Raw genomic sequence first — 24589 nt, 5'->3', positions numbered from 1 at the left:
TGTTATCATACACAGAACTGCAGCGACACTGGTAGGCAAGATGGATCAACTCCAAAAGGGCAAATGAAATGTCCTCCTCCCAAATTAAGCACAGGACACTGAGCTTGTGGTGCACGGCAGACGATCACAGACTCATGTCGAGCAGAATTCTTCATGCCACAGCCTCGACATTCCCCTTGCTGTCCTTTGGGGAGAGGAGGCACTGAGCATTTTACCAGAGGAGGTGAACCCCTGCATAGTGTGGGAATTTCCAAGAAACAAGGCGAACCGATGCTTTCCTGACTCTCTGCACCTGTGCATTCCATCTCCCCTTCACCTCCTTTCCCCACATACCGAAAGGCTACACCGAGCACTCCTTCCAATCATTTTATTCAACATTTTGCTGTCACTTAGCAAACACAACTTTTCGTAGGTTGCAATCTTCAGACACCACAATGCACATTATCATTAAATATAATACAGAATTCTAACATTTGAATAAATTTTTATTTGACAGTGACATGATGATGGCAAACACATACAATTATAAAATTCTTGTGCCTAAACTGAGCACCAGGTCATCAAGTCTTCCCCCAACCCCAGCTCCCCACTTTTATCTAACCCATCGCTGGTTTGATGTCTATACGATACCAAAGGTGCACTTGCATGTACGTCAGACATGGTTACACAGCAAAAGCAGCACTCGATATCGTGAGGACAACATGCCATTGTGGATGCACCACCAGTGCCTTTAACCATTTTTTCCTCTCATTATAGCGGTGAGCTCACTCAAAGAGTTATTCCTAGTAATGCAAGACATCCCAGGTAGAAATGTGTGAATAAACAAAAGTGCTGGAGAACCTCAGCAAGTCCCTCAACATCTGTAGGAGGCAAAATGTATACAACCAACGTTCTGGGCCCAAGCCCTTCGTCAGGGATGCTACCGGGGGGGGGGGGGGGGGGGGTGAAGAGACACCACCTGGTGAGTTTCTCCATTACTCTTGCACATTGACTACAATCACAGCACTTGCAGACTTCTACGTTTCACTCCAGGATGAAATCCGCCACCTTTCTCCCACCCCCACCCCCCAAAAAAAAATTCCAGGGCTTTCCAGAGGCTCTGAATGATTGTCACATTCCCCTTATGTGCCCCCTCTTACCCAGAGGTCAGTGGAACATGGAACGAAACGCCTGGAAGAACACCTGTGTCTGAAAGGAATATTGACAGCAGGTCGGAAGAATTGGAGGGTTTTTTTTATGGTGAGAAAGGAGTTGGGAGGTTTGTGGGTTAATTCACTTGCTCAGTCTCTTGACCTGAAGAAGATGTACATCCCTATCCCATGCAAGATCAGAACTTTCCCCCACAGAACAAGACTTTGTTTTTCATTGGTGGGATGACACACCATTGCCTCCACCTCCATAGGAGTTTTGAAAACAAAACTATTCAGTAAGGTTTCTCCCCAGCTTGGGATAACATGCAACACACATGTCCCTGTTATTGGTAGGAGCTGAGTTCAGGTGGGAGTCTCCCAGTCACCTAGACCGAACAAACATGGCTTTGCAGGAGGGCTACACGGGAAGCAGCAATCTAAACAAAACTTCCACTCTGCCCCGCCTGACCTTCGAAGTTCTCTGCTACCTTCTGAGGAGCATCACTAGCAGAGGGGATAATGAGACATCACAAACCTCCAGTCTCGTAACTGGCAGCAAGGTCGTCGAGTTGATGAGTCCAAATTCAGAAAACTTTCAGCTACATAGTGACTTTCACAGCATGGGGAAGTTTCAAGGTGCTCCCCAGTAATGAGGTAATCGACAAATGTGTTGAAACACTTGCTAAAGAAGCAGCACAGATGTGGTTGGTTGAGGGCCGGACGTTGGACAGGACACCAGAGGGCAGTTCTGAGGGAACTAGTGCAGCAGTTTAAATACCCCATTCAGAGAGGCAGGGTGGGAAATAATGAAGGGACCGGAGAGTAAAGCAGCATTTCCTATTGGTTGGCACGGGATGAGGGCTCCCCGAAGGGGTTCTACAGTGGGGACTGGATGTCGTGAAGCAAATCGCTGGTGGGACACCTATCGCGATCTGCCCCGCAACACCTGCTCTTGATTCACATTGTTCCGCTGCCCACTGGTTTTGCTCTGAACCCACTGATTTGCAATAGCCCAACTCAACCAAGTGCAAGATACCTTTCCTGACCTTGCAGGCAAGGCAGTGTGTATCAAATATCCTTCATTGGAGATGGCAACAAAGCCACAAGGGACCCATACTGTGGACAATGAAAAGTAGTAAGGGGAGGGAACTAACCACTATGGACAGAGTGAACTGGTGAGAAGGGACCCACCACTGCAGAGATACATTGAATGTGAAGGGATGCTTCGTTGTGAATGATGTAAAAGCACATCTGCCCAATGTAATAACTGGGAGTATTCTCCCCATACCCAGGCATCTACCTCCTTATCTACATCTGAGATGATTTAATTGGCCACTAATCACATTTCTGTGCACAAATTGACAGCTGCATTTCCTGAAGCAGAGACTCCTCGATTAAATTTGACTTTGCTGCCCATAAAGAGCCATGCCGACTTCGTGGGATGTGAAAGTTGCTATAGAAATGTAGAGAATGGGAAATAGGACCATAGTTGTTTAACCTCAGCTCAAATCAAGCAGGCTGCCAGCAGACGATGAACTAGCCACACACTGGTCCTCTTCTGGCAATGAGGGAGAGGCCAAATTCAATCAACGGGCTGGTTAACAGGAAATGGGAAGTAGATAAGAAGATTATCAGCAACATTGAGGAAATTAAATTCTTTTATTCTGCAGTCTTACCAGTATTGTGCATTTAATCTGAAACCACTTGTTGCAAGGGCAAGGATGTACATCTAAACCCGGTTCGTGCAGGAGGCACGTGTCCCAGTGTGACTTTCACTCCGTAGTTTTGTGTGGCTCTGGGCAGGACACCTCGGCTGGGGCCGTGGTGCTGGGAAGGTCGGAGACTTAGTTCAGAGATGGGAGATCTAGTGAGGAAGATTAAATTAAACCCTGACACCACAACCCCCCCCCCCCCCCCCCACCTGCAGGAGGGTTTACTGTCCAAACCAGATATTCCGATGCTACATCATTCCCAGCTGCAGTAGCGAGTTTGCATATGCCATCGGTTTAACGTTTGGGTGAGGCTGGAAGAGAAAGCACAGGCGTTACACAGTTCCTACCGCTCATCCACATCTACCTGAGAATGGGTCGACTTGCCTGGATAGCACACAATGCAGTTTTCCCAGTGCACATGGCAATAAACAATTAAATCTTCTCCCACTTTTTGTGGTAAACGGGACTCACTGGATCTTTCTCTAGTCAGCTTGTTCTTTCTCAGGGGTCAGAATGGAGAAATCTCTCTCTCTCAAGCAGCCCCACACTTGTGGTAACTCAAAGCCAGTGGTTCTCAACCTTTTATGCCCCACTCACATACCACCTTAAGTAATCCCTAATCACAAGCACCTATGGCATCAGTGCTCTGTGGGATTACGAAGGTGGTATGTGGGTGGGGAAAAAAAAGACTGAGAACCACTGCTCCAAGTCTTAATGCATGAGTGTAGCAAGGTTAGTGTAGCGGTTAGTGTAACGCTGTTACAGCGCCAGCAATCGGGACCGGGGTTTGAATCCCATGCTGCCTATGAGGAGTATGTACGTTCTACCTGTGTCTGCGTGGGTTTTCCCCGGGGGATCCGGTTTCCTCCCACCAATCAAAACCTACCGGGGGTATAGGTTGATGGGTGGCACGGGCTCATGGGCCGAAATGGCCTGTTACTGTGTTGCATGTCTACATTTAACATTTAAAGCTCCTATCACCTCTAGTGCAATGCTGGAGAAACTCAGCAGGTCATATCCACTGAGAGTTGAAGGCAGTCGATGTTTCAGACCCAAGCCTTTCTCCAGAATTCGCCACGAAACTGGCTGCCTCTTACTCTCTATGGACGCTGTGTGACTGGCTGAGGTTTTCCAGCACTTTTGTGGACTGCCCTAGATCCCGGCAACTGCACATGCTCTTGTTTACCTCCCATCTCTTTGCCATCACTCATTCCTCTATTTCCCTGCCAGACCTTGCAGCCACTCTTGCAGTCACCATTCCCCTGACCCCATCTTCCACACCGTGCCAGGGAGTAAATCTCCCTCCCTGCAATCCTAACCCCAGCTCATTTTAGACCACCCCTTTTTCTACCTTAACTCACCACAGTTTTGAATTGATGAAAGGATGGTTTGAGGTCAGAGCCCCTGAGGTGAATGTATGCACCTTGGTTTCCCATTTGATCACTGGAAAAGAAAGAGCATCTGTTAAATGGTGGCAACCCAAGAGCAGACAGCAAGCGTGCTGAGGTGTACACTGTATACCAACGGTCTAGCAGCCCAGTTCCTCTCTTTCTGTTGCTGCAAATCTACCTCTTCTCCATCAATTCACTCTCGGACTCGGGGAAGTTGCAAATTTACTTAATGCACACGCCATCCTCGTCACACAACCTTCTCCCCCTCTTGGGTCGGGCAGAAGCAGCTCATGCTTGGAAATGTGAACCTCCAGATTCAAGGGCAGTTTCTCACAGGCAAAAGATGATTCCCTTGTTTTTGAACGTTTGACTACACTATTTGTCGTCGTAATACAGTAAAACCCCTGGTATCCAGAATTAAAGCAACTGGCCAAAAAAAATCGAGGAAAGTAAATTTCAAAAATTAAAATAAATAAGAATAAAATAATAGGCAAAAAATAGGTTTAAAATTGTAAAATATTCTCTGAAGTAACACATAAAACTTTTGGTGAAGATGGGAGCAAATATTCAGCCAGCTTTGCTCATAGCAGCTGTTTGAATAAAGTTGTGTGAAACAGCGATGGTGTCGCCCAGGATGAAGAGCGGGTTGATGCCACTCGCTGTTGAGGTGACTCTCTCAAAGGGTCTCCTTATCCCTGCTTAGTAAGAGTCGCCCTGGCCAGAGGCTTTATGTGTAAACTTGGGGGAGGGGAGTTTAATTATCTATAATGTTGTTGTTCATCTTTTGGGCGGCTCCGTGGAAAAGGAGGAACCTGCAGATGCAGCGATGGTTAAATGTTTTTAAAGAATATGACTGAATATAAAGCAAAATTCTTTTATATATTCTTGCATGTGAAGTTTGGGTTCAGTGTAAGTACAGAATGTTATTTTTGTCTTTTGAACTGTTTATTCTTAATGTGGGTGGATTAGTTAGGGCATTGTAAGAGTAAGTCTCAAGCAACCAGAAAGTACACTTGTCTGGCATTGACCAATCCCCATGGGTGCTGGATACTAGGGGTTTTACTGTACTACTCTTTTCATTGTTTGTTATTAATGTACTAAGTGCTGCATTGGGTGGTACGGGTTTAAATTGACATCTATAGTGCTACAAATAAAAGTTAAAAATTTACAAGTTGATTTGGATGCAAAGAAGCAAACCTTTTACTCTCTCTTATCACATGTGACAATAAACAATTCGAGGGAAGTGTGTGTGTGTTTAGCCACAGTGCTCTAGTTATCAGTGGCATGAACTTGTCTGGTTCTTTACCCGTCTGTCAATTTCACATGATCACCATGTAACCCTGAACCCGCAATGGGTTCACGGAAGGCAAAAAATCCAGTTATCGACAGTCAAGCGGAGATTCACCTTCAGCTAAGGATCATAGATGAAGGAAAATTGGCCAAGTTTTGGATGTTTAACCAGCCTGAATAACTTGAGTGCGAGTGTAGTTGTGAGTCCTGTCACTGGTCAGCGACCACGCCAGAGAGATGAGCTAACCCAAGGCTGACAAATGCTAGAAAAATGAGAAAATCCTTCATTTCACTTTGTCAGCAAGGAGTACAGTAAGATAAAGCAACCGGCAAAAAAATTGAGGAAATTAATACATAAAAATTTGAAATAAATAGGAATAAATAAAAATCTAAATAAAAGTTGAGAACTGTAGTTCTCCGCAGTGACACACAACCCTTTGGTGAAGATGGGAACGAACATTCAGCCTCCAGAACGCCCTGGTCATGCCCCACCCTCAGCAGTTGTTTGAATAAAATGTTGGCATCCTGGACGAAGAGCCGGCCAATGCTGCTCGCCACTGGGGCAACTCTCCCAGAGTGTCTCCCTATCGCTGCCGAGTAAGAGTCTTTATCTTTATTAGTATATTAGTAAGGCTTTATCTGTAAACTTGCGGGAGGGGGGATTAATTATTACGGCAGCGCGGATAGAGTAGCAGTTAGCACCTAACGACTGGCGCTCAAATTTAAATTTTATAACCAACAGAGGAAAACCTGATTAAAGCAAACTTTACATAATTAAAGACCACAATATTATTTTTTTTAAAAAAATTACTTTACATTTTGTCTTTTAAATGGTTTATTCTTAAAGCAGGTGATTTAGTTAGGTGTAAGAATATGTCTCAGGCAACCGGAAAATTTGCATATCCGGCATCTGCAACCCCCGTAGGTTCTGGATACTGGGGGATTTCGATAGGGTGGATGCGGGTAAGATGTTTCCCTTGATGGGTGATTTGAGGACAAGGGGACGTAGTCTGAAAATTAGAGGTTATCCGGATAAAACAGAGATTAGGAAGAATTTTAGCCAGAGGGTCGTGGATCTGTGGAACCACTGCCACGTACAGCAGTGGAGGCCAGATCACTGGGAGTATTTAAACAAGAAATAGACAAGTATCTCATCAGTGAGGGTATCGAGGGATATGGGGAAAAGGCCGGAAATTGGAACTAGTGTAGCTTAGTGTAGATTTACGGAACAGACTCGATGGGCCTAGTGGCCTGCTTCTGTCCCTTTGTCTTGTGTATCTTGTGACAATACAAAATTTCCCAACTCAAAGGTTGCTTTTCTAATGGGCGTGGCCAAGGCAGGCGAAACCGCCTTATAAAAGGAAAATAAATAGCAGTGACTGATGGTGGGGGGGGGGGGGGGGGAAGGTTCTATTTGGTCCTTGAGCCTATGCCAGTATCCAATCAGTGCCCAAGGCCTACACAGCACAGTTAGTGTGACGCTGTTACAGTGCCAGCAACTCGGGTTCAAATCTGGGGCTATCTGTAAGGAGTCTGTGCCTGTCTGGGTCTCCTCCGGGTGCTCCAGTTTTCTCCCACCCTCTAAAACGTATGGGATTTTAGGGCTACTTTAGGTGTAATTGGGTGGCATGGGTTTCAATGGCCAGAAAGGCTTTCTTCTGTGCTGTAAATAAAATTTAAAATGATCCAATCAGATGTAACACCCTGCCCTTTCCATAGAGACCCCTAAATATTTTACCTTGTACTAATCTAGCTCATTTACGAAAGTTGTTACTGAAACCATTTGCAATAACCTGGATTTCACGCCTGCAGTTACAAAAGAATGTTATCCCCATCTGGGATCTTGTGTGCTTTATCTCTAAACCATGATCTCTGGGATCTGATCCGTCAGCAGAAGCAGCTCCCCCTCCCTTGAGTGATCAGAAACCATTGAGAGATTTTCTGCACGCTGAAATTATTCCTGCTTGAAATTGCGTCAATGTTTGAGTTTAGTTTTGGATTTCACAAGGCTGGAACTGGCAATGGCGTCATGCACAAGGAAGACAAAAAATTGTTGTGCAAAATAATAAGCAGGGGTATTGCACCCGCTGATTCCACAGTTAGTGGAGCAGAAACAATACTTACCAATAGTTTGGCGCAGAGAACACAGTGATACATTTCCCGTTGTGCGTCACCTCATAACCCTCTGGCTTCACCTCGTGACTCCGGATGATGTAATCCAATTGGTTCTCCTCCAGGAATCGCTTGGTGACATCTGGCCCAAACTGGCAGCTAACACCACGCTTGCTGATCGACCTGCCATTCTGGTGAAAGACAACAAGGGACAGGTGAACTCACTTTGGGCAATGGGCAATGATCACCAGGGGAGGCACCCCCTCCCCCCAGTCTGAATACTGAATAATCTTTCGCATACCAGAGATGGAGGCATGCGAAAAAAAGGACAGAGAAACCCTCTGGGAACAAGGTAAATACTTGAGTAAAAGTCGAACTTAGATTACCCCGTAAAATGGTTCACAATGACTTGGATACTACTCTTGAGGGGCTGAAATTCACACTAGGATCCAAAATACCTTATCAGTAGCAGAACTCCAAATGAATGAAGGACAAAAACACCATGAATTAAATTCATAATCTAGAGTCTGTGCATCAAAACACAGTCCTATCGTAGGGGAGGTTGGGACCGCATTAAGTAGCTGTGTCATTGGAGGTGTCAGGAGTTCCGATGGGCGGAGAGCCGAGGTGAGATTCCACATTTGAGGCTTCAGGAGCTCTGATGGGTGGACGGCCGGGGCACGTTCGCCATCGAGGCATCAGAAGCTCTGTGCTGGGGTGAGAGGCTAGGATTGGCTTTTACACAAGATGCATGGAAAATTCCAGATTTTTTGGCCAAAAATAGGGGTTCAACTTTTACATGAGATTGACTTTTACACGAGTAAATTAAAATGGAATAAAACTAAGACAGGCTCATTCTCTCTGGTGAAGAGACATATGTATATTGGAGACAGTCACTCTCTGGACTCAGGGACAAGGAGCACTGCTGAGCTTGTGATTTTATTTTGGTAGAGTTTTCTCCGATGTCTAGGTAGAAGGGTGCATTTGTTACTGTAAATCTCAGTCAGCCCCACTGACGAGGTGCCTTTCATCTGACCCCCAGTTTGAACAGAACAAAGTTCTGGAGAGATCACTGTATTCCAGTGCAAGGTAAAGGGCTTGTTAAAGGAAACAGGGATAGGCCTGCAGTTGGTTAGAAATGCTCTGTGGACAAGCTGCAGGCCATTCATCAGTGTCTAGGCTAGTGGTCCTCAATCTGTTTTTTTTCCCCACTCACACACCACCTTAACATATCCCTTCCTAAACATAGGATGGCATAGTGCTGTGGTTAGTAAAAGATTACTAAAGGTGGTACATGAGTGGAAAGAAAAGGTTGAGAACCAGTGGTCGAGGGCAGGCCATAAAAAATTGCACTATGAGGCTTCAGATAAAACACAATTCAGTTTCGTTACCCGTTTCATGTGCTGATCATACATAAAATTTCAAGTCATTCTAATTCAGGATCTACCGCTGACTGAAGCAGCCAAATAGTGAAACAAAAGAACACACAATGATGTCACATGGGAATTGATGATCAAATATTTATGGTCCTAGTTACATTGTTCAGACAAAAGACATTTCTAATTTCACCTTGAAGCTGCTGAGATCTGAATGCAGCGTGAGTGAGTTTTGGTCTCTCACCTGAAGTTGTGGATCTGACCAAAGCAAGTCACACATTGGACCTGTCACAAAAGAAAATAAACGATGAGAACAGAGGGGAGAGTGTGAAGGTGGATCCGGTGGGGGGAACTGAGGGAAGAACAATCAGTTGATGTTTCTTTGTCTGTTTAAAGAAAAACACTGAGATTCAATTACATCTTCAGTTGTAATTTAGAAACCTCTTTCAGGGCTGGAGTAAAGTTAGACCCATTAAGTAATTGGAATGGATTACACACGATTTACACATTGCAGGGGTATAATCTAACAAGCATCAAATTCTGCACAGAATGGTTGAGGGGTTATAGATTCTTCAATTCTTACTCCCTATCTGTTAACTTACCAAGACATGTTTGCATCATACCTCTGCTTGGTGATGTGACTAATCAATGATATTAAAATTCTTACATTTGGACAATTGGACAGTTACGTGGATAGGATGGGTTTGGAGGGCTATGGGCCAGGTGCAGGCAGGTGGGACATTTTGGTTAGCATAGGCAAGTTGGGCCGAAGGGCCTTTTTTTTTAATGTAGTATGACTCTATATCCTTCCATGGCATTATCTCTGGAGCTCTCTGTAATCTTTAACCTTCAGGAAACACATTCATATCTTGGGTGTATTTAAGACAGAGATCGATAGGTTCTTGATTAGCCAGGGCATCAAAGGTTATGGGGAGAAGGCCGGGCAGTGGGACTGAGTGGGGAAATGGATCAGCTCATAATTGAATGGCAGGGCAGACTCAATGGGCTGAAAGGCCTATTTCAGTTCCTATGTCTTATCTCAGACTTTAACTGATCCAACGTTCATAGCATTGCCTTCAATCCCTGAGGTCTTGGGCTCCAATGACCTCCTAAAGTCCCCATGTACCCCATCTTCTTTATTGAGCCTAACCTTTTGATAACCTCCGCTAATATGTCATTTCAGGGCAGAGTCAGGAAAGGTTTTCCACCATCACCAATCAAGCACAGAACATTACAGCATCGAACAGACCCTTCGGCCTCAACGTTTTGATAACCTACATATTCCTACCAAAAAAAATACTAAGCTCTTCTTACCAAGTAACACTCTATTTTTCATTCATCCATGCTCCTATCTAAAAGTCTCTTAACTGCCCCTAATGTTCCAGCCTCCACCGCCACCCCTGACGAGGCATTCCAGGCACCTACATCTCTGTGTAAAAAACTTACCCCTGATGTCTCCCCTAAACTTTCCTCTTTTCACTTTGTACAGATGTCCTCTGGTGTTTGCTACTCCTGCCCTGGGAAACAGGCTCATTACCCAGTCTGGCCTCTTCTCTAGTCAGATGGTCCACACAGTGTGTCAGGAGTCCTCTTGTATGCACTTGACAAATTCTGTCCCATCTATCTCTCTCGCAGTTAGGATGTGCCAGTCAATATTTGGGAAGTCGAAGCCTCCCAAAACAACAACCTTGTAATTTCCGCACCATTCCACAATCTGCCTGCTAATCTGCTCCTCTGGGTCCTGAGGGCAATTTGGGGGCTTACAGACCACTCCCAGTACAGTAATTGCTCTCTTCCTATTTCTGACTCCCACCCACACTAACTCCATCTACAGTTCTCCCTTTCTACAGTTGTGATACTACTATCCCTGACCAGTAATGCTACTTCCCCCCCTTTTCCTCTCATCCTATTGCTTTTAACTCACACTACCTGCATCAGCTAATCCTGTCCACCCCCCAGCCAAATCCCTGTAATAGCCATCACCTCGTAATTCCATTCTCTAAGTTCATCTCCTTTATTCCTAATACTCCTTATGTTAGAACAGACTCATTTCAAACCCTCTGACTCACGTTGCTGCGATTTATTTGTTTGATGTTATTTTTATTTCAACGATCCACTCTATGAAGAATTGGAGCCTTATTTGCTTTAAATGTGTGGCGCCCACAATGGCCTGCACTTCAGGCCGAATGGAAGCCGCTGGTTTCACACTCACACCGAGACCACCAGGCTACAACCTCAAAGAATTATTTCAAATGCTGAAAGGAATGGACAGACTAGATGTGAATAAGGTGTTTCCCTTGCAGTCTTAGAATGAGAAAGTACCCATTTCAAACAGATAAGGAGAAATTTCTTTAGTCAGGGTTTGTGGAATTCATTGCCACATCGAGCTGTGGAGGCCCGATCATTGGGGGAATTTAAGGAGGAGATTGATAGGTATCCAATTAATCAGGGTATTAAGGGATAGGGGGACAAGACCAGAATTTGGAACTAGATGTAAGAGTGGTTTAGCTCAGAGCAGACTCGATGGGCTGAATGGCCTACTGATGTTCCTTTATCTTGTGATACCTGAATCTGGAGGCTGCCGATTTCGGTCAATCTTCTTGATATCGTCGAGAGTTATACCATCATCACTGAAGAGTCCTCCATGCATTATCTGTATGGCAAATAATTTTGAATCTATCAGGAGTTTGCATACCCATGATCATTCATGACATCACCACCCTTGTGTTTCTCCAGCAACTTTATAACTTGACTACAAGGCTTCCTGACTCTGTCTCAATAAGATAAAATTGCACACTGAGTACTCGACGAAAAAATGGACAACCCAGCTGTACATTCTAAGGTGGTGGAAATGTGGTCGCCCCCCCAGCTGCCACACCTTGTGTTAACGAGAGCTCACTTAGGGTATACATCAGACACAGATGTAGCCCAACTGGACTGTGCCAGCATACATGATCCAATCTGGTGTGTCCTTCCATCTTTCTTCTCTATTCCATGTTCCCACACTTGGCTCCAGATACTTAAAACATTGCAGCACAATACAGGTCCTTCTGTCCAGAATTTGTGCCAACCTACCACACAAAAAAAACTAAACCCACCCTACCTCAAAACCCTCTATTTTTCTTTCATCCATGTGCCTGTCTACAACTCTCTTAAGTGCCCCTAATGTTTCAACCCGACACCCACAACCCCCTTACGTCTCCCTTAAATGTTCCTCCCTTCACTTTGTACTGACGTCCTTTGGCGTTTGCTATTCCTGCCCCGGAGAAAAAGGCACTGGCCGTCCACCCTATGCCTCTCATAATCTTGTCAGGTTCTAATAAGTAATTTATCCTCCTTCTGTGCTCCGGAGAGAAAAGCCCCGGCTCTGCTAACCTGGCCTCAGAAGATATGTTTTCCAATCCAGGCAAATCTCTGCCCCCTCTCCATAGCTTCCACATCCTCCTGTACTGAAGTCACCAGAACTGTACACAATATTCTGTGCGGTCTCATCAGATTTAACTCATGACACCTGAACTCAATCTCCCAATTAATGAAGCCCAGCATAAAATAGGCCTTCTTATCTATCCCATCAACTCGCATAGCAACCTTGATAGAATCAGAATTTATTGTCATAAAATTTGGTGTTTTGCGACAGGATCATTGTGCATTCTTACAACATTACGATAGAAAAACAATAAGAGTGCACGAAAAGTAAGGCAGTGGTTCATGGATTATTCAGGAATCTGATGGCGGTGGGGAAGAAGCTGTCCTTGTCCCGCTGAGTGCTCAGTTTTAGGCTTCTGTACCTTTTCCTTGATGGTAGCAGAGTGAAGAGGGCATGGCCTGAGTGATGAGGGTCTTTGAGGATAGAGGCTCACTTTTTTAAGACATCGCTTCACATAGACGTCCTCAATGGAGTGAAGTCTGGTGCCTGTGATGTCGCAGGCCGAGTGAACAACCCTCTGGAGTTTATCCTTGTCCCGAGAGTTGGCGCCTCCATACCAGGCAGTGATGCAACCGGCCAGAATGCTCTCCACGGTACACCTGTAGAAGTTTAAGAGAGTCTTCGGTGACATACCAAATCTCCTCAGACACCTCACAAAGTCTAGCCGCTGGCGAGCCTCTTTGTGATTACATCAATGTGGAGGCTCCAGGACAGATCCTCAGAGATATTGACACCTAGGAATTTGAAGTTCTTGACCATCTCCACTGCTGAGCTTTCGATGAGGACTGGGTCATGTTCCCCGACTTCCTCTTGAATCATCTCCTTGGTTTTGCTGACGTTGAACGCAAGGTTGTTGTTGTTACATCATTCCACGAGCTGACCCAGCTCTTCCTCATTGTTGTTTATGATCCTGTTGGCATTGGAATTGGGCCTGGCCACACAGTCATGGGTGTATAATGAGTAGAGCAGTGGGCTAAGCACGCATCCTTGTGTAGATGATCATTGTGGCGGAGACGTTGTTTCTAATTCATACTGACTGTGGTCTTCCAATGAGAAAGTCAAGGATCCAGTTGCAGAGGGGTATACAGAGTCCTAGAGCTTGTAGACCAGAACTGAGGGAATAATGGTAGTGAAGGCTGAGCGGTATTCTATGAAGAGTGGCCGTATGTATGAATCTATGGATTTGGATCCCAAGGTCCCTCAGTTCTTCCAAACTGTTAAGCATCCTCCCATTAACAATGTACTCTGCCTTTAAGTTTGACCTTCCAAAATGTATCACCTTACCCTAATCTGGATTGAACTCCATCTGCCATTTTTCCAGCCAACTCTGCATCCTGTCCATATCCTGTTATAACCTACAACAACTTAAAAACTATCCACAACACCCCTCATATAATTTGCAAACTTACTGACCCATCCCTCTACATCTTTGCCCAGGTTTACTGATCTATTCCTCTACTTTTTCATCCAGTTAGAGGAATGGGTCAGTAACTGTCTCTTCAAACAAATCTCTGCTATTCCCTTCAACCATTTCTTGTGGCAGATTTCTTGGTGAAGAAATTTCTCCGAAATTTCCTCTGTGATTTCTTGATTGGCCACCGTATATTGACGATTTCTAACACTGCTCTTGTCCACAAATGGAAACATTATTTCTGTAGTCCTTTTACCAAAACCTTCCACAATTTTAAGAAATCCTATAAGATTACTCCAGTTCTACAGAGACCAGTCTATTTATCCTCTTTTTTTGGCACACCCTCTTCATTTTTCATACCATTTCTCTGCATTCTTGCAAGTACCATCTTATTTCTATAATGTGGTTGCTCAAGTGTGGTCTTGGTTCCATACAGGTTTAGCATCAAAACCCAGCGGCTTGGTTTCATTTACTTTAAAAAAAAGGCCTTCCTAATCTATGGTGCAAGGTTCGGTGATCATGTGCACGAACACATGCCTCTGCCCCACCTTGAAACGCATCTCCCAAGTATTCTACTGAAATATATGAGCTTGCTTTTATCATGGCTCAATTTAATATGTTTCTGGTTCAGCGAGATTAATATATTGTCTTAGTTTGTGGTAATCCACCTCCGTAATTTCCACCACTTCCAACTTCCCCACCCAATCAGCCACCCATCAATTTGGCATCAGCAAATTTAGAAATTATTTTTTTGATTTGAAAGGTCTAAGGAAGCTGGATATAAATTGTATGCGATGGTGGTGGAAATAGCCACTCTTTACTGCACTGAAACCAGCTACCAATGCACTCTGCTACAGCCCCTATTTTGCGTTCTCTGCCTTTATTCATTGCTTTACTATGGACAACCATACCTGGATATTCAAAAGCCCCTGAATTAAATTCTATCTAAATGCATTACATCATCTATGACTTCTTTAAAAAAAAAGGTTTAAGCACCCTTTTGAAACCCACGCTGACAATCCGTATGATCCAAGATTCTAGTGTCTTTACCCTAACTTGCCTCAAACCTGAATTCCTGTCACCCTTGTGTCTGCTGAGTTGCACTGGCTTCTTCTAAGTTTGTATCTAAATAGATTTAAATTTAGACCTAGAGCACAGTAACAGACCCTTTTGACCAACGAGCCCGTTCCACTCAATTATAACCTGCAGCCCCCAGAACATTTTGAATGGTGGGAGGAAACCGGAGCCCCCGGGGGAAACCCACGCAGACCTGGGGAGAATGCACAAACTCCTTACTGACAGCACGGGATTCGAACCCCGGTCAGTGGCGCTGTAACAGCACTGCACTAACCGCTACTTTGACCAGGCTGCTCAATATCCTTGCCTTTAATTTCTAAGCGTATTCTTCTCCTCAAATTCCTGTGACCTTTACCAGCCTACCAAGCCCACTAACCTCCAACAGCCCAGATATCTACATCGTTGGACACCAGACAGAAGTCCTTGCAACCTAATCGATCCATCAACTGTCCATGGTCTGAAACTCCCCCTGGTCCATTCCTTTGCTTTGAGGTCATACCATAATTCTTCTCTCTATTTATGGTTTTGATCTCCTTTATTAATATCGGCTTATGCAGATCAGGGTCACATATTGTCTGATCCAAGGTGGTTGGCTTGTTATCTTAAAGGCACTATGCAGATAGTGTGAAGCTAAACAGTGCAGCTCTAGGTAAGGTGTGCCGAATTGAGCTTAGGCAGTGGTCAGGTATCTGCTCAGAGAGCTCTGCATCCATGCACACAATCTACCCTGGTTCCAATATCCCTGACTTAAACCACCCTTGTCCCCCTCTGATTGCTAGAAAGCCCAAAGTTCATACAAGAACACCTGACTGGACTTGGTATAAGAGAGGTCCCAGTACCCAGGGTAGTATATACCAAAGCTACAGGGATCAAGACTCAGTGATCAAAAATTTTACAAGCACGAGGCTGAGATTACAGTGCACCAATGAAGGGACTAACACCATTAGAGATACCTTTTGTTGAACAAGGTGATAAAGTGAAGCCTTGTCCATCATCTCGGGCTGATGGAAAAGATCCCATGATGAAGAGCAGGCGAGTTTTCCTGGAGTCCTGGCTACTGCAGGGCAGTATGGTGGCTCAGCACCACTGACCACAGTCCATTTAGACCCAGGGAGATACCTGTGTAATGATGTGTGATCACAGAGGTTTGCCCCAGTTTCCTCCCACATCCCAAAGATGAGTTGGTACATTAACTGGCCACCGTAAACTGCCCCTGGAGTTGGTGAATGGCAGATTTTGGGTGTGGGCTTGGCAAGTGTGAAAGAAGAGGTCTTAGGGAAGTGGGGGAATGGGAGTGATGGGAATGCTGTGAGTCAGTGTAGATTTACTAAGCTGAATGGGCTCCCAATCTCACATACAGAATCAATTTATATTTAACTTTATGGTTTATGGGAGGTAGCTGTACAGAGATTCGTTGCCACATTTGCTATTATAATGGCCAGAGGTACTAGAGTGTGAAAAGATCCATAGAAATGGAAAAAAAAATCCAGATACTGGAATCTTGAGTTATTTGTGGCCAAACATTTCAACTCCCCCAACCATTCCCACATAGACATGTCTGTCCCTGTCCTTATTGTTAGGGTGAGGCCAAATGTTAATTGAGGAACAACACACCTGGATAGTCTTAAACTGATGGCACAAACATTGACCCCCATGTCCATCTGGTTTCAGTTTTCCATCTCTTCTTTACCTACTCCTGGACATACTTTTCTCTCCAACCTTCATTCATCTTTCCAGTGGTTTCTCCGTCTACCCATCTCTCCACGTCTCACACCTTCTGTTCGATATCCTATCAACTCAGACCCTTTCAACTTCTTTCCCCCTTCATTGTCACCCCCCCCCCCCCCTTTACACTTTAGTCTCGATAAAAGGTCCTGACCCAAAATGCTGACTGACCATTTCTCCCCATGGATCCTGCCTGACCTGCTGAGTTCCTCCAGCATCTCCAGGAAAAGGAAGGTTTGTTTGAAAAAAAAACTTGAGTACTTTAATCTCTCTTTGGGAAAATCTAGGAACCTGAGAATTTATAGTGTCATGATACAAGCAACTGGCAATAAAATAATTACAATTTGCAGAAATGCTCACTGGGTCAGACAGCATTTGTAGAGAGACAGATGATTTTATTTTTACGGTCAATGACTTCGTTGTTTCACTTCTCACAGACACCGCCTTGTCTGCTCAGTATTTCTAAGGTTTTCTTCCAGATTTTTGGCATCTGTGCTGTTTTGTTGTCCAAGCAGTCACTACCAGTCAGGTCATTGTGTACTCACCAGAACTTTGCTGTTAATACACTGTGCCAGAGGGAGCCACTGGAACACCTCGCTGAAGAGTTCAAACATCTGCGACGTATATTTCGCCTTCACCTCGCCCTCAAAGCCGTACATTTGATTCATGTTGTCAGTTTCATGGTTACCTGCCAAGTACAAACCTCCTGGCATCAGCAGATAACACAATTTAACCATGCAAAACATGCATTGTTAAGTTAGTTCAACTGAGCACCCTCCCAGAATTTATCTGTTGCTATTGAGCTCTTGCCCCCTTCCGGCATTTTGAGCAATTCAATGCAAGAACGAGGGGAGTTATCCTTGATCTTCGATAGCCAGTTTGACTGTAATCAAGGATAAGACCAGAGGGCAAGTGTAGTAATGTCTTTGGGTGCATGGGACAAAAGGGTGAGGCAGGAGTGGGCTGTCACAAGTCCTCCTGGTTCAGACCATGAACTGGTAAAGCAGTTTTCTGGTCACTTTTCTCATCTTTATCTGCGGCTTGGAAATTAACTGCTATTTAACCCCCTGAAACAACAAATCACAAGTACATAACTGGGAGAAATTTTTTTGCCATGTTCCAAGGTTGCAGAAAATTCCCTTGAAATGTTTGAAGAGGACGTGCTTCCATTCTCAGGGAAGATTAAGCCATAATGAAAGGCATGAAGGAAATACATTGCATGTTGACAAGCTTTTTGCTTTTGCTTCCCCTGTCTATGTTTTCCTTTGGTCCATTTCAATTTCCCCTCAATCTACTAACCTCCCCATAGCCATTCATTTCAATTCTGAGTCACACTTTCAAGCCTGTGCATGGCCTTTCACACTACCCCACCCTGACCATCCGCAGATTGGAGGATTTTTCATCTGGGCACCCTCCAATCCCAGGGCATGAACATTGGGTTCACTGCATTCCACTAATAAGCTTACCCCCCCCCCCCCCTTAACTAGTTATTCCAGTTCCTACTTCCTTTCTCTCTTCACCTAGCCTAGACACATCTCCCCCTTCCTCCCCTTTGGACATCCCTCATGTTCCCCCACACCTTGATGAAGGGGTCAAGCCCGAAATGTTGGTTCTGCAGCTTTACCTTTGCTATATAAAGGCACTGTTTGACCTGCTGAGTTTCTCCAGCATATGTGTGTTTTATCTACTTGTGTACTCTCAGTGTCCAGATCACTAAACAAACTCCAAGTGAAATGAAGCTCACCTAACCTGCATGTGTTGTTGAAACTTGCACTGAGCCATTAATTCAGCCTGTTGAGCTGTATGGGCTCAGGTTACTTAAAAATTCTCAAGCTCGTTTTTAAATCCTGAACAATGCTCAATTTTCAGAGAGCTGTATATCTCTAATTCAGCCTTCCTGCTCACCGTTAGGAATTAATCAAGCGTTGAGGTCAGCATGCCACCGTTACAAACCAGCAACCCGGGTTTGAATCCAGCGCTGTCTGTAAGGAACTTGTACGTTTCCCTGTTCCTGTGCGGGTTTTCTCCCACCCTTCAAAATGTACTCAGGGTGTAGGTCAATTGGATGGTATGGTCTCATGAGCTAGAAGGGCCTGTTACCATGCTGTATGTCTAATTTAAAGATACGGAATTCCTCCTGTCTCTTTTCTCATTCAGGAAGTCCTCAAAATGTGCTTCTTTGACCGGGCTTTGAATCACCTGTGTAAAAATCACCTCACTTATCTGGCTATCAGATTTTTTTTGACAATGTGGGGATTTGCCATTTCAAAAGCCATTCCACAAATGCTAGGATCTGTTCAACTATCAGCACCAGAATTCCGTTGTTCCCTCATTCCATCTCCCCAACTCTCACCCTTAGCTGCACTTGCCTGCTGCATCTTTTGCAGTTCCCTTCTTTCCTTGTCTATAGCTTCCACCCCTAGCCAGTTGCACATGAGATGCATCAGTAATGTGCTTGAGCTCTTCTCTCTGTCACTGGATCCTAGACTTCCCAACGGTAGACCACAGTGTGTCTGGGTCAGTAGCAGACTGTCAAGCACCATCTCAGGGCTGTGTGCTCAGCCCGCTCCTGTTCACGCTGCTGATCCAAGAATGTGTCACCAGATTCAGCTCCAATAGTGTTATCCAGTTTACAGATGACACAACAGTGGTTGGCCTCATCAGCAACAACGATGGAGAATCTTGTGAAATGGTGCAATAGTAACAACCTGAGCCTCAACGTGGAAAAGGTGAAGATCGTGAAGGACCAGGAATGACCACCCTCCATTACATATCAATAAATCAGGAGTGAAGAGTACCAAGTTCCTTGGAGTTCACTTAACTAGTGACCTATCATGGATACTCAACATCCCCTCACTTGTCAGGAAGGTGCAACAGCGATTGCATTTCTGGAGAAAACTGAAGCAGGCAAGGCTACCAGCCACCCAGGGGTCCTGGCTGGCTGCATCACAGTGTGGTACAGTTGCTGTAGTGAAATGGATTGGTCAAACCAAGGGACCATAAGAGTGGCAAAGAGGATCACTGGAGTCTTCTCTCCACCCCATGATCTCCCAAGATTGTTGTCTGAAGAGGGTGTGCAAAAGAGGACCCCTTCCATCTTTCAGTTGCTCCTGCCGGGAAAGAGATACTGGAGTATCAGAATCAGCAGCACCAGGCTTCTTCCCACGGGCACGGGACTGCTGAATGAATGAAGGAACTGTTCACACTCACCCTCTGAGACAGTCATGTGTACAAAACAATATTTATTTTTGTATTTGTAAAGATGAAATATATGTCCTGCATATCTATTGTCTTTATGTACTGTGTTATGTCTGCTTGTGTGTCTGCAGGTTTTGGACCAAGGACCCCAAATGCTGCTTCGTTGGGCTATACTTGTACAATCTGATGACAATAAGTTTGACTTGAATTCCTGAGTGAAACTCTGGGGTTTCTGGAAGAGCTAACTGAACACGTATTGTGCCGAACCAGTGCAAGTGCATTGGATCTATAGAGACGAATAGGACCAGATCAATTGTTGGGGAGAAAAATGTGTTTTCTTTGATTTAATTGTAAGTTTAAATATTATAATAATTGGAAGAATGTGGTAGAGTGCGCGTGAGAATGTTTACTACATTTGTAAATGTTATTTTCATATTAAAAAAATTATGTTTTATATATTTTATTTATAAATTTAAAACCACAAAAATTCAGATAAATTATATTAGTATAAATCAACTTCGAATACTAACATATATAATATATATTTATATGGGGATAAAAATAATTAAGAAGAAGCCCCCAATATCCCTCCCCCTTCCCCCACTAAAAAGAAAAAAAGTAATTCACAACAGGAGTATCCCGTATGATAAAACTTCTAATGTAAAGAGACCTTTAGGAGAAAGGGAACATCTGAGTTTCCTTTAAATATTCATACCGGCCCTTTGTAAATATGGGCACCAAATTGTCCAAAATATATAGTATTCATCTCTTCAATTTTAAGAATTTTTTTAAAGTGGTATACAACTCTGCACTTCTGCATGCCATCTTTGCAATCCCAAACTGGTATCAGATTTCCTTGTTATAGCAATACATTTTGTAGCTATTGCTAAAGCAATTCATACACATTTCACGATACATATTCAATTTTAATTTAGGTTTAACTCCTTTAATATCCCCCAATAGAAATAACATTGGATCCTGTGAAAATTTAACCACCATTATTCATTCTAACAATCACCCATTTCCATCCAAAAAGGTTTAACCATTGGATATCGCCAAGTAGAATGTAAAAATGTACCAACCAGATCTAGAACATAAATCCTAAAATGTATGGTTCAATTTATATAATTTTTGAGGTGTCAAATATAACTGATTGATAAAATTATATTGTACTAACCTATATCTAACATCTAGTGTACTTTTCATACTTATTCCACACAACTCTATCCAACTATGCTCATCTATTTGTCTATTCAAATCTATCTCCCATCTTTGTCTTGATTTATGAACCCCTACTTTCTGGGCTTTCCTTTGTAACAAATTATGCATTACTGAAATAAATTTCTTTAAATCTCCATCACATATCAATGGCTCCACCTCTGTCCCAGCTGGCCATAACAAATCATGACCCAAATTATCCCTTTAAAAAAGTTCATAATCCGATAATTACAAAGTCTAGTATTCTCAGATATCGGAAACTCTTACTTCATTCTATTGAAAGTCATAAATTTCCCTCCTTCAAAACAATCCTCCATCCACCTAATACAATGACGTTGCCAAATCCTTAAAAACGGACTCCTGTAGAGAATGGAATACATCTATTTTGAAATAATGGCGTTTTCCCTGACATCAAACCTCCTCCCCCATTCTCTTTATTCCAACGCTCAATTAAATGGTTCAAAATAGGAGGTTCCCTATTTGCCATCAACAGTCTTGAGTTCCATTTGTGAATAAAATATTGTGGATTTGCTTCTCCTATTTTACCGAGTTCTTGATTCAACCAAGCTGGAATTTTATTTAAATCATACACTGCATTAATAAATCGCAACTGGGGTGCTTTGTGATCATTCATAAAATTGGAGAGTTGCAAACCCCCCCCCAAATCAAACTTGCATGTTAACTTCTTCAAGGAAACCCTCACCATTTTCCCTTTCCTTAAACACTTCCTAACACAACCATTTAATTCCTTAATTTTTTTTTGGTGGAATTGATTGAAAAGGATATTGTATTCTAGGAAAGTCATTAATCGTAAACACAATTAACTCTACCTATTATAGTTACAGGTAATATACTCCATTTTCCAAATCCTCTTTCATTTTCTTCAAAGATGATGAGTAATTTAATTTAAATAAATTTTTAACTCTGCCTCCATCCATAAAACCAAATATTTTATTCCAGCATCCGGCCATCTAAAATCAGTAACATTCTTACATTGTGTATAAATCCCATTTACCAAAGGCATAATTTCACTTTTATCTCAATTAATTTATGACTTGAAACTTCTCCATACTCTCTTAACCTTAATTTGAGTTGGCACAAAGAGCTTAAAGGATCTGTTCAATAAATCAAAACATCATCCGCAAATACATTTATTTTATATTCTTCTTGATTCAACTTAATACCACTTAACTTAGAATCCTGTCTTATTACTTCAGCCAAAGGTTCAATTGCTAAAATAAACAAAGCGGGTGACAATGCCTATTTGACCTAGTTAACCAAAAAGTTTCTGAAATTGACCTTGGTCACCACTTTCGCACTTATATAACGTTTTAACCTAATTTATGAATATCGATCCTAACCCATATTTTTCCAAATCTTTGAAGAGGAAATCCCATTCTAATCTATCAAATGCCTTTTCTGCATCTAAAGCTACCACCACACTCAAATTTCCCCTCTTTTAAGCTAAATGTATTAAACTAATCAACCTTGCCACATTTATCTGCAATTTATTTCCAATTTTTAACAAATCCAGTTTGATCCATATGTATTTACATATGTAAATACTTTTCCAATCTATTTGCTAATATTTCAGCAACCATCTTGTAATCAACATTTAATTATGAAATTGGTCTATATGACGTTGGTTTCAACAGTTCTCTATCTTTCTTCGGTATCGCAGTAATAATTGCAGTTGAAAAAGAATCTGGCAGAGAAGGTACCTTCATCACTTGATTTAACAGTTCCATAAATGGTGGTATCAAAAGATTTTTAAATTTCTTAAAAACTGGAGGTTTATTACTGTAAGGTAAAACATCATGAGATGGAAATGTGTAGGGAGTTACCCTGTACAGGGCAGTAACAAGAAGGGGAGGTGTCCTTGTACTCCTGTTAGGTAAAACATCATGAGATGGGAATGTACAGGGCTGTAACAAGATGTGAATGCATCCTTGTACTTACAAGATAAGAGAGACATTGATGGATTGAGAGGCAGGAAGCTAGCAGGGAAAGGATAGCAACAGTTTTAGTCATTGGACAAGTAATGATATGATGATGTTCTAAGCACATATCCAAGGGTATAAAAAATCACCATTTTGCTGATAACGGCAGAATGCATTCTCCGACTAACATGGTTGGTCGCAAGTGTTACAATCCGGTAATAAAGAACAAAGAACCCTGATTTCGACTCAGCCTGGTGTTTGTCTCACTCATTCATGAACAAAGCAGACCTAACAATTACTTTATAATGAATTAATTACTTAACTAACCTCACTTGCCGTTAAAGAGGATCTCAAATCTTTTTGCACGTGAACATTTAAATTAGATAGATTTATCTGAGTTAGAAATTTATTAATCTTATTCTCACCCTGAATGGACTCCAATTGATATAATTCATAATAGAAGTCTTTAAATGAATCATTAATTTCCTGCGGTTTATACGTAATTCCACCCAAACTTTTTCTCACTGCATTAATTGTCCTAGATGACTGTTCTGCTTTCAATTGCCATGTAAGAACCTTATGAGCTCTTTCTCCTAATTCATAATATCTCAGGTTTGTCCTATGAATTAATTTTTCAGTTCTATATGACTTAAATTGGAGGGGTTTTTTTTATTAATTAATTGCCTTTTCTTCAGAAGATTTACTTTGCAAATTGATTGTTTTCATTTTATTTACACAACTAATTCCTGACAAGTCACAAGTGACGTTCAACAAATTTGGTAGTTAGTGTGCTGGGTGGTTGGTGCCTTGTCACTGTCACTGGGGGCCAATTGTGCTGGAGGCCAGATTCAGTCGATGACTGCACTATGAACTACGATGGAAGTAATTGGTAAACTCCAAGCAGCAGTAGAACTGTTTCACCATGCATTGAAACCACTGCCATCACAGATTGCGTATTTGCCAGTCTTGGCACTTTGTCTTTCCATAAGAATTGACGTATATAATTATTTAATAATTTAAATGACTTTTTAAGTAGTGCATCAGGCAACAATTGAAAAAGATACTGCAATCTTGGCACACATTCATTTTAACACAATTTACTCTTCCCACTAAAGTAATTGGCAGGTTTTTCCATTTCTGCAAATCTTTCTCTATTTCTTCAAAAAGAGGAGTGTAATTAAACTTATGTTCTTTAAATTATTATCTATCATTATTTCTAAATATTTGATTCCATCTATCTTCCATTTAAATCTACTATCTTTTCGATACCTTTCATAATCAAAATTTGTCAATGGTATTATCTCACTCTTATCCATATTTATTTTACAACCTGATATTCTTCCATATTTTTCTAATGTTGTGTGTAATTTTATCAAGGACTCAGTTGGGTCAGACATCTATAATAGCACATCAGCAGCAAATAAGATAATTTTATGTTCTTCCTGTCCAACTTTGAAACCCTTAACATCCGGATCTCTTCTTCTAATCCCCACCAGCGGTTCAACCTAGGATAAAAAGTGCTGGAGACAGAGGACACCCCTGTCTACTCGATCTACACAAGGGAAAAACCACTCACATCTGA

General features: G+C 42.7%; 1 protein-coding gene across 1 annotated transcript in view; it reads right to left on the bottom strand.

Moving 5' to 3' along the window:
- Window positions 1-464: 464 nt before the first annotated feature.
- The window catches only part of ppp5c (protein phosphatase 5, catalytic subunit), a 73850-nt gene continuing 49725 nt past the window's right edge, over window positions 465-24589 (bottom strand). Inside the window, exons 8-13 of the mRNA XM_069909892.1 lie at window positions 17197-17339; window positions 11577-11664; window positions 9256-9296; window positions 7648-7826; window positions 4204-4285; window positions 465-3153 (exon numbers count right to left, since the gene is read on the bottom strand). Coding sequence (XP_069765993.1) covers window positions 3091-3153; window positions 4204-4285; window positions 7648-7826; window positions 9256-9296; window positions 11577-11664; window positions 17197-17339 — 596 coding nt within the window. The 3' untranslated portion in view covers window positions 465-3090. The remainder of the gene's footprint in view (window positions 3154-4203; window positions 4286-7647; window positions 7827-9255; window positions 9297-11576; window positions 11665-17196; window positions 17340-24589) is intronic.

This window comes from Narcine bancroftii, chromosome 13 (assembly GCF_036971445.1).
Source record: "Narcine bancroftii isolate sNarBan1 chromosome 13, sNarBan1.hap1, whole genome shotgun sequence".
Classification (NCBI taxonomy): Eukaryota; Metazoa; Chordata; class Chondrichthyes; order Torpediniformes; family Narcinidae; genus Narcine; species Narcine bancroftii.
Note: the sequence above shows the minus strand (reverse complement) of the source record. Positions and strands in the feature narration are given on the sequence as shown.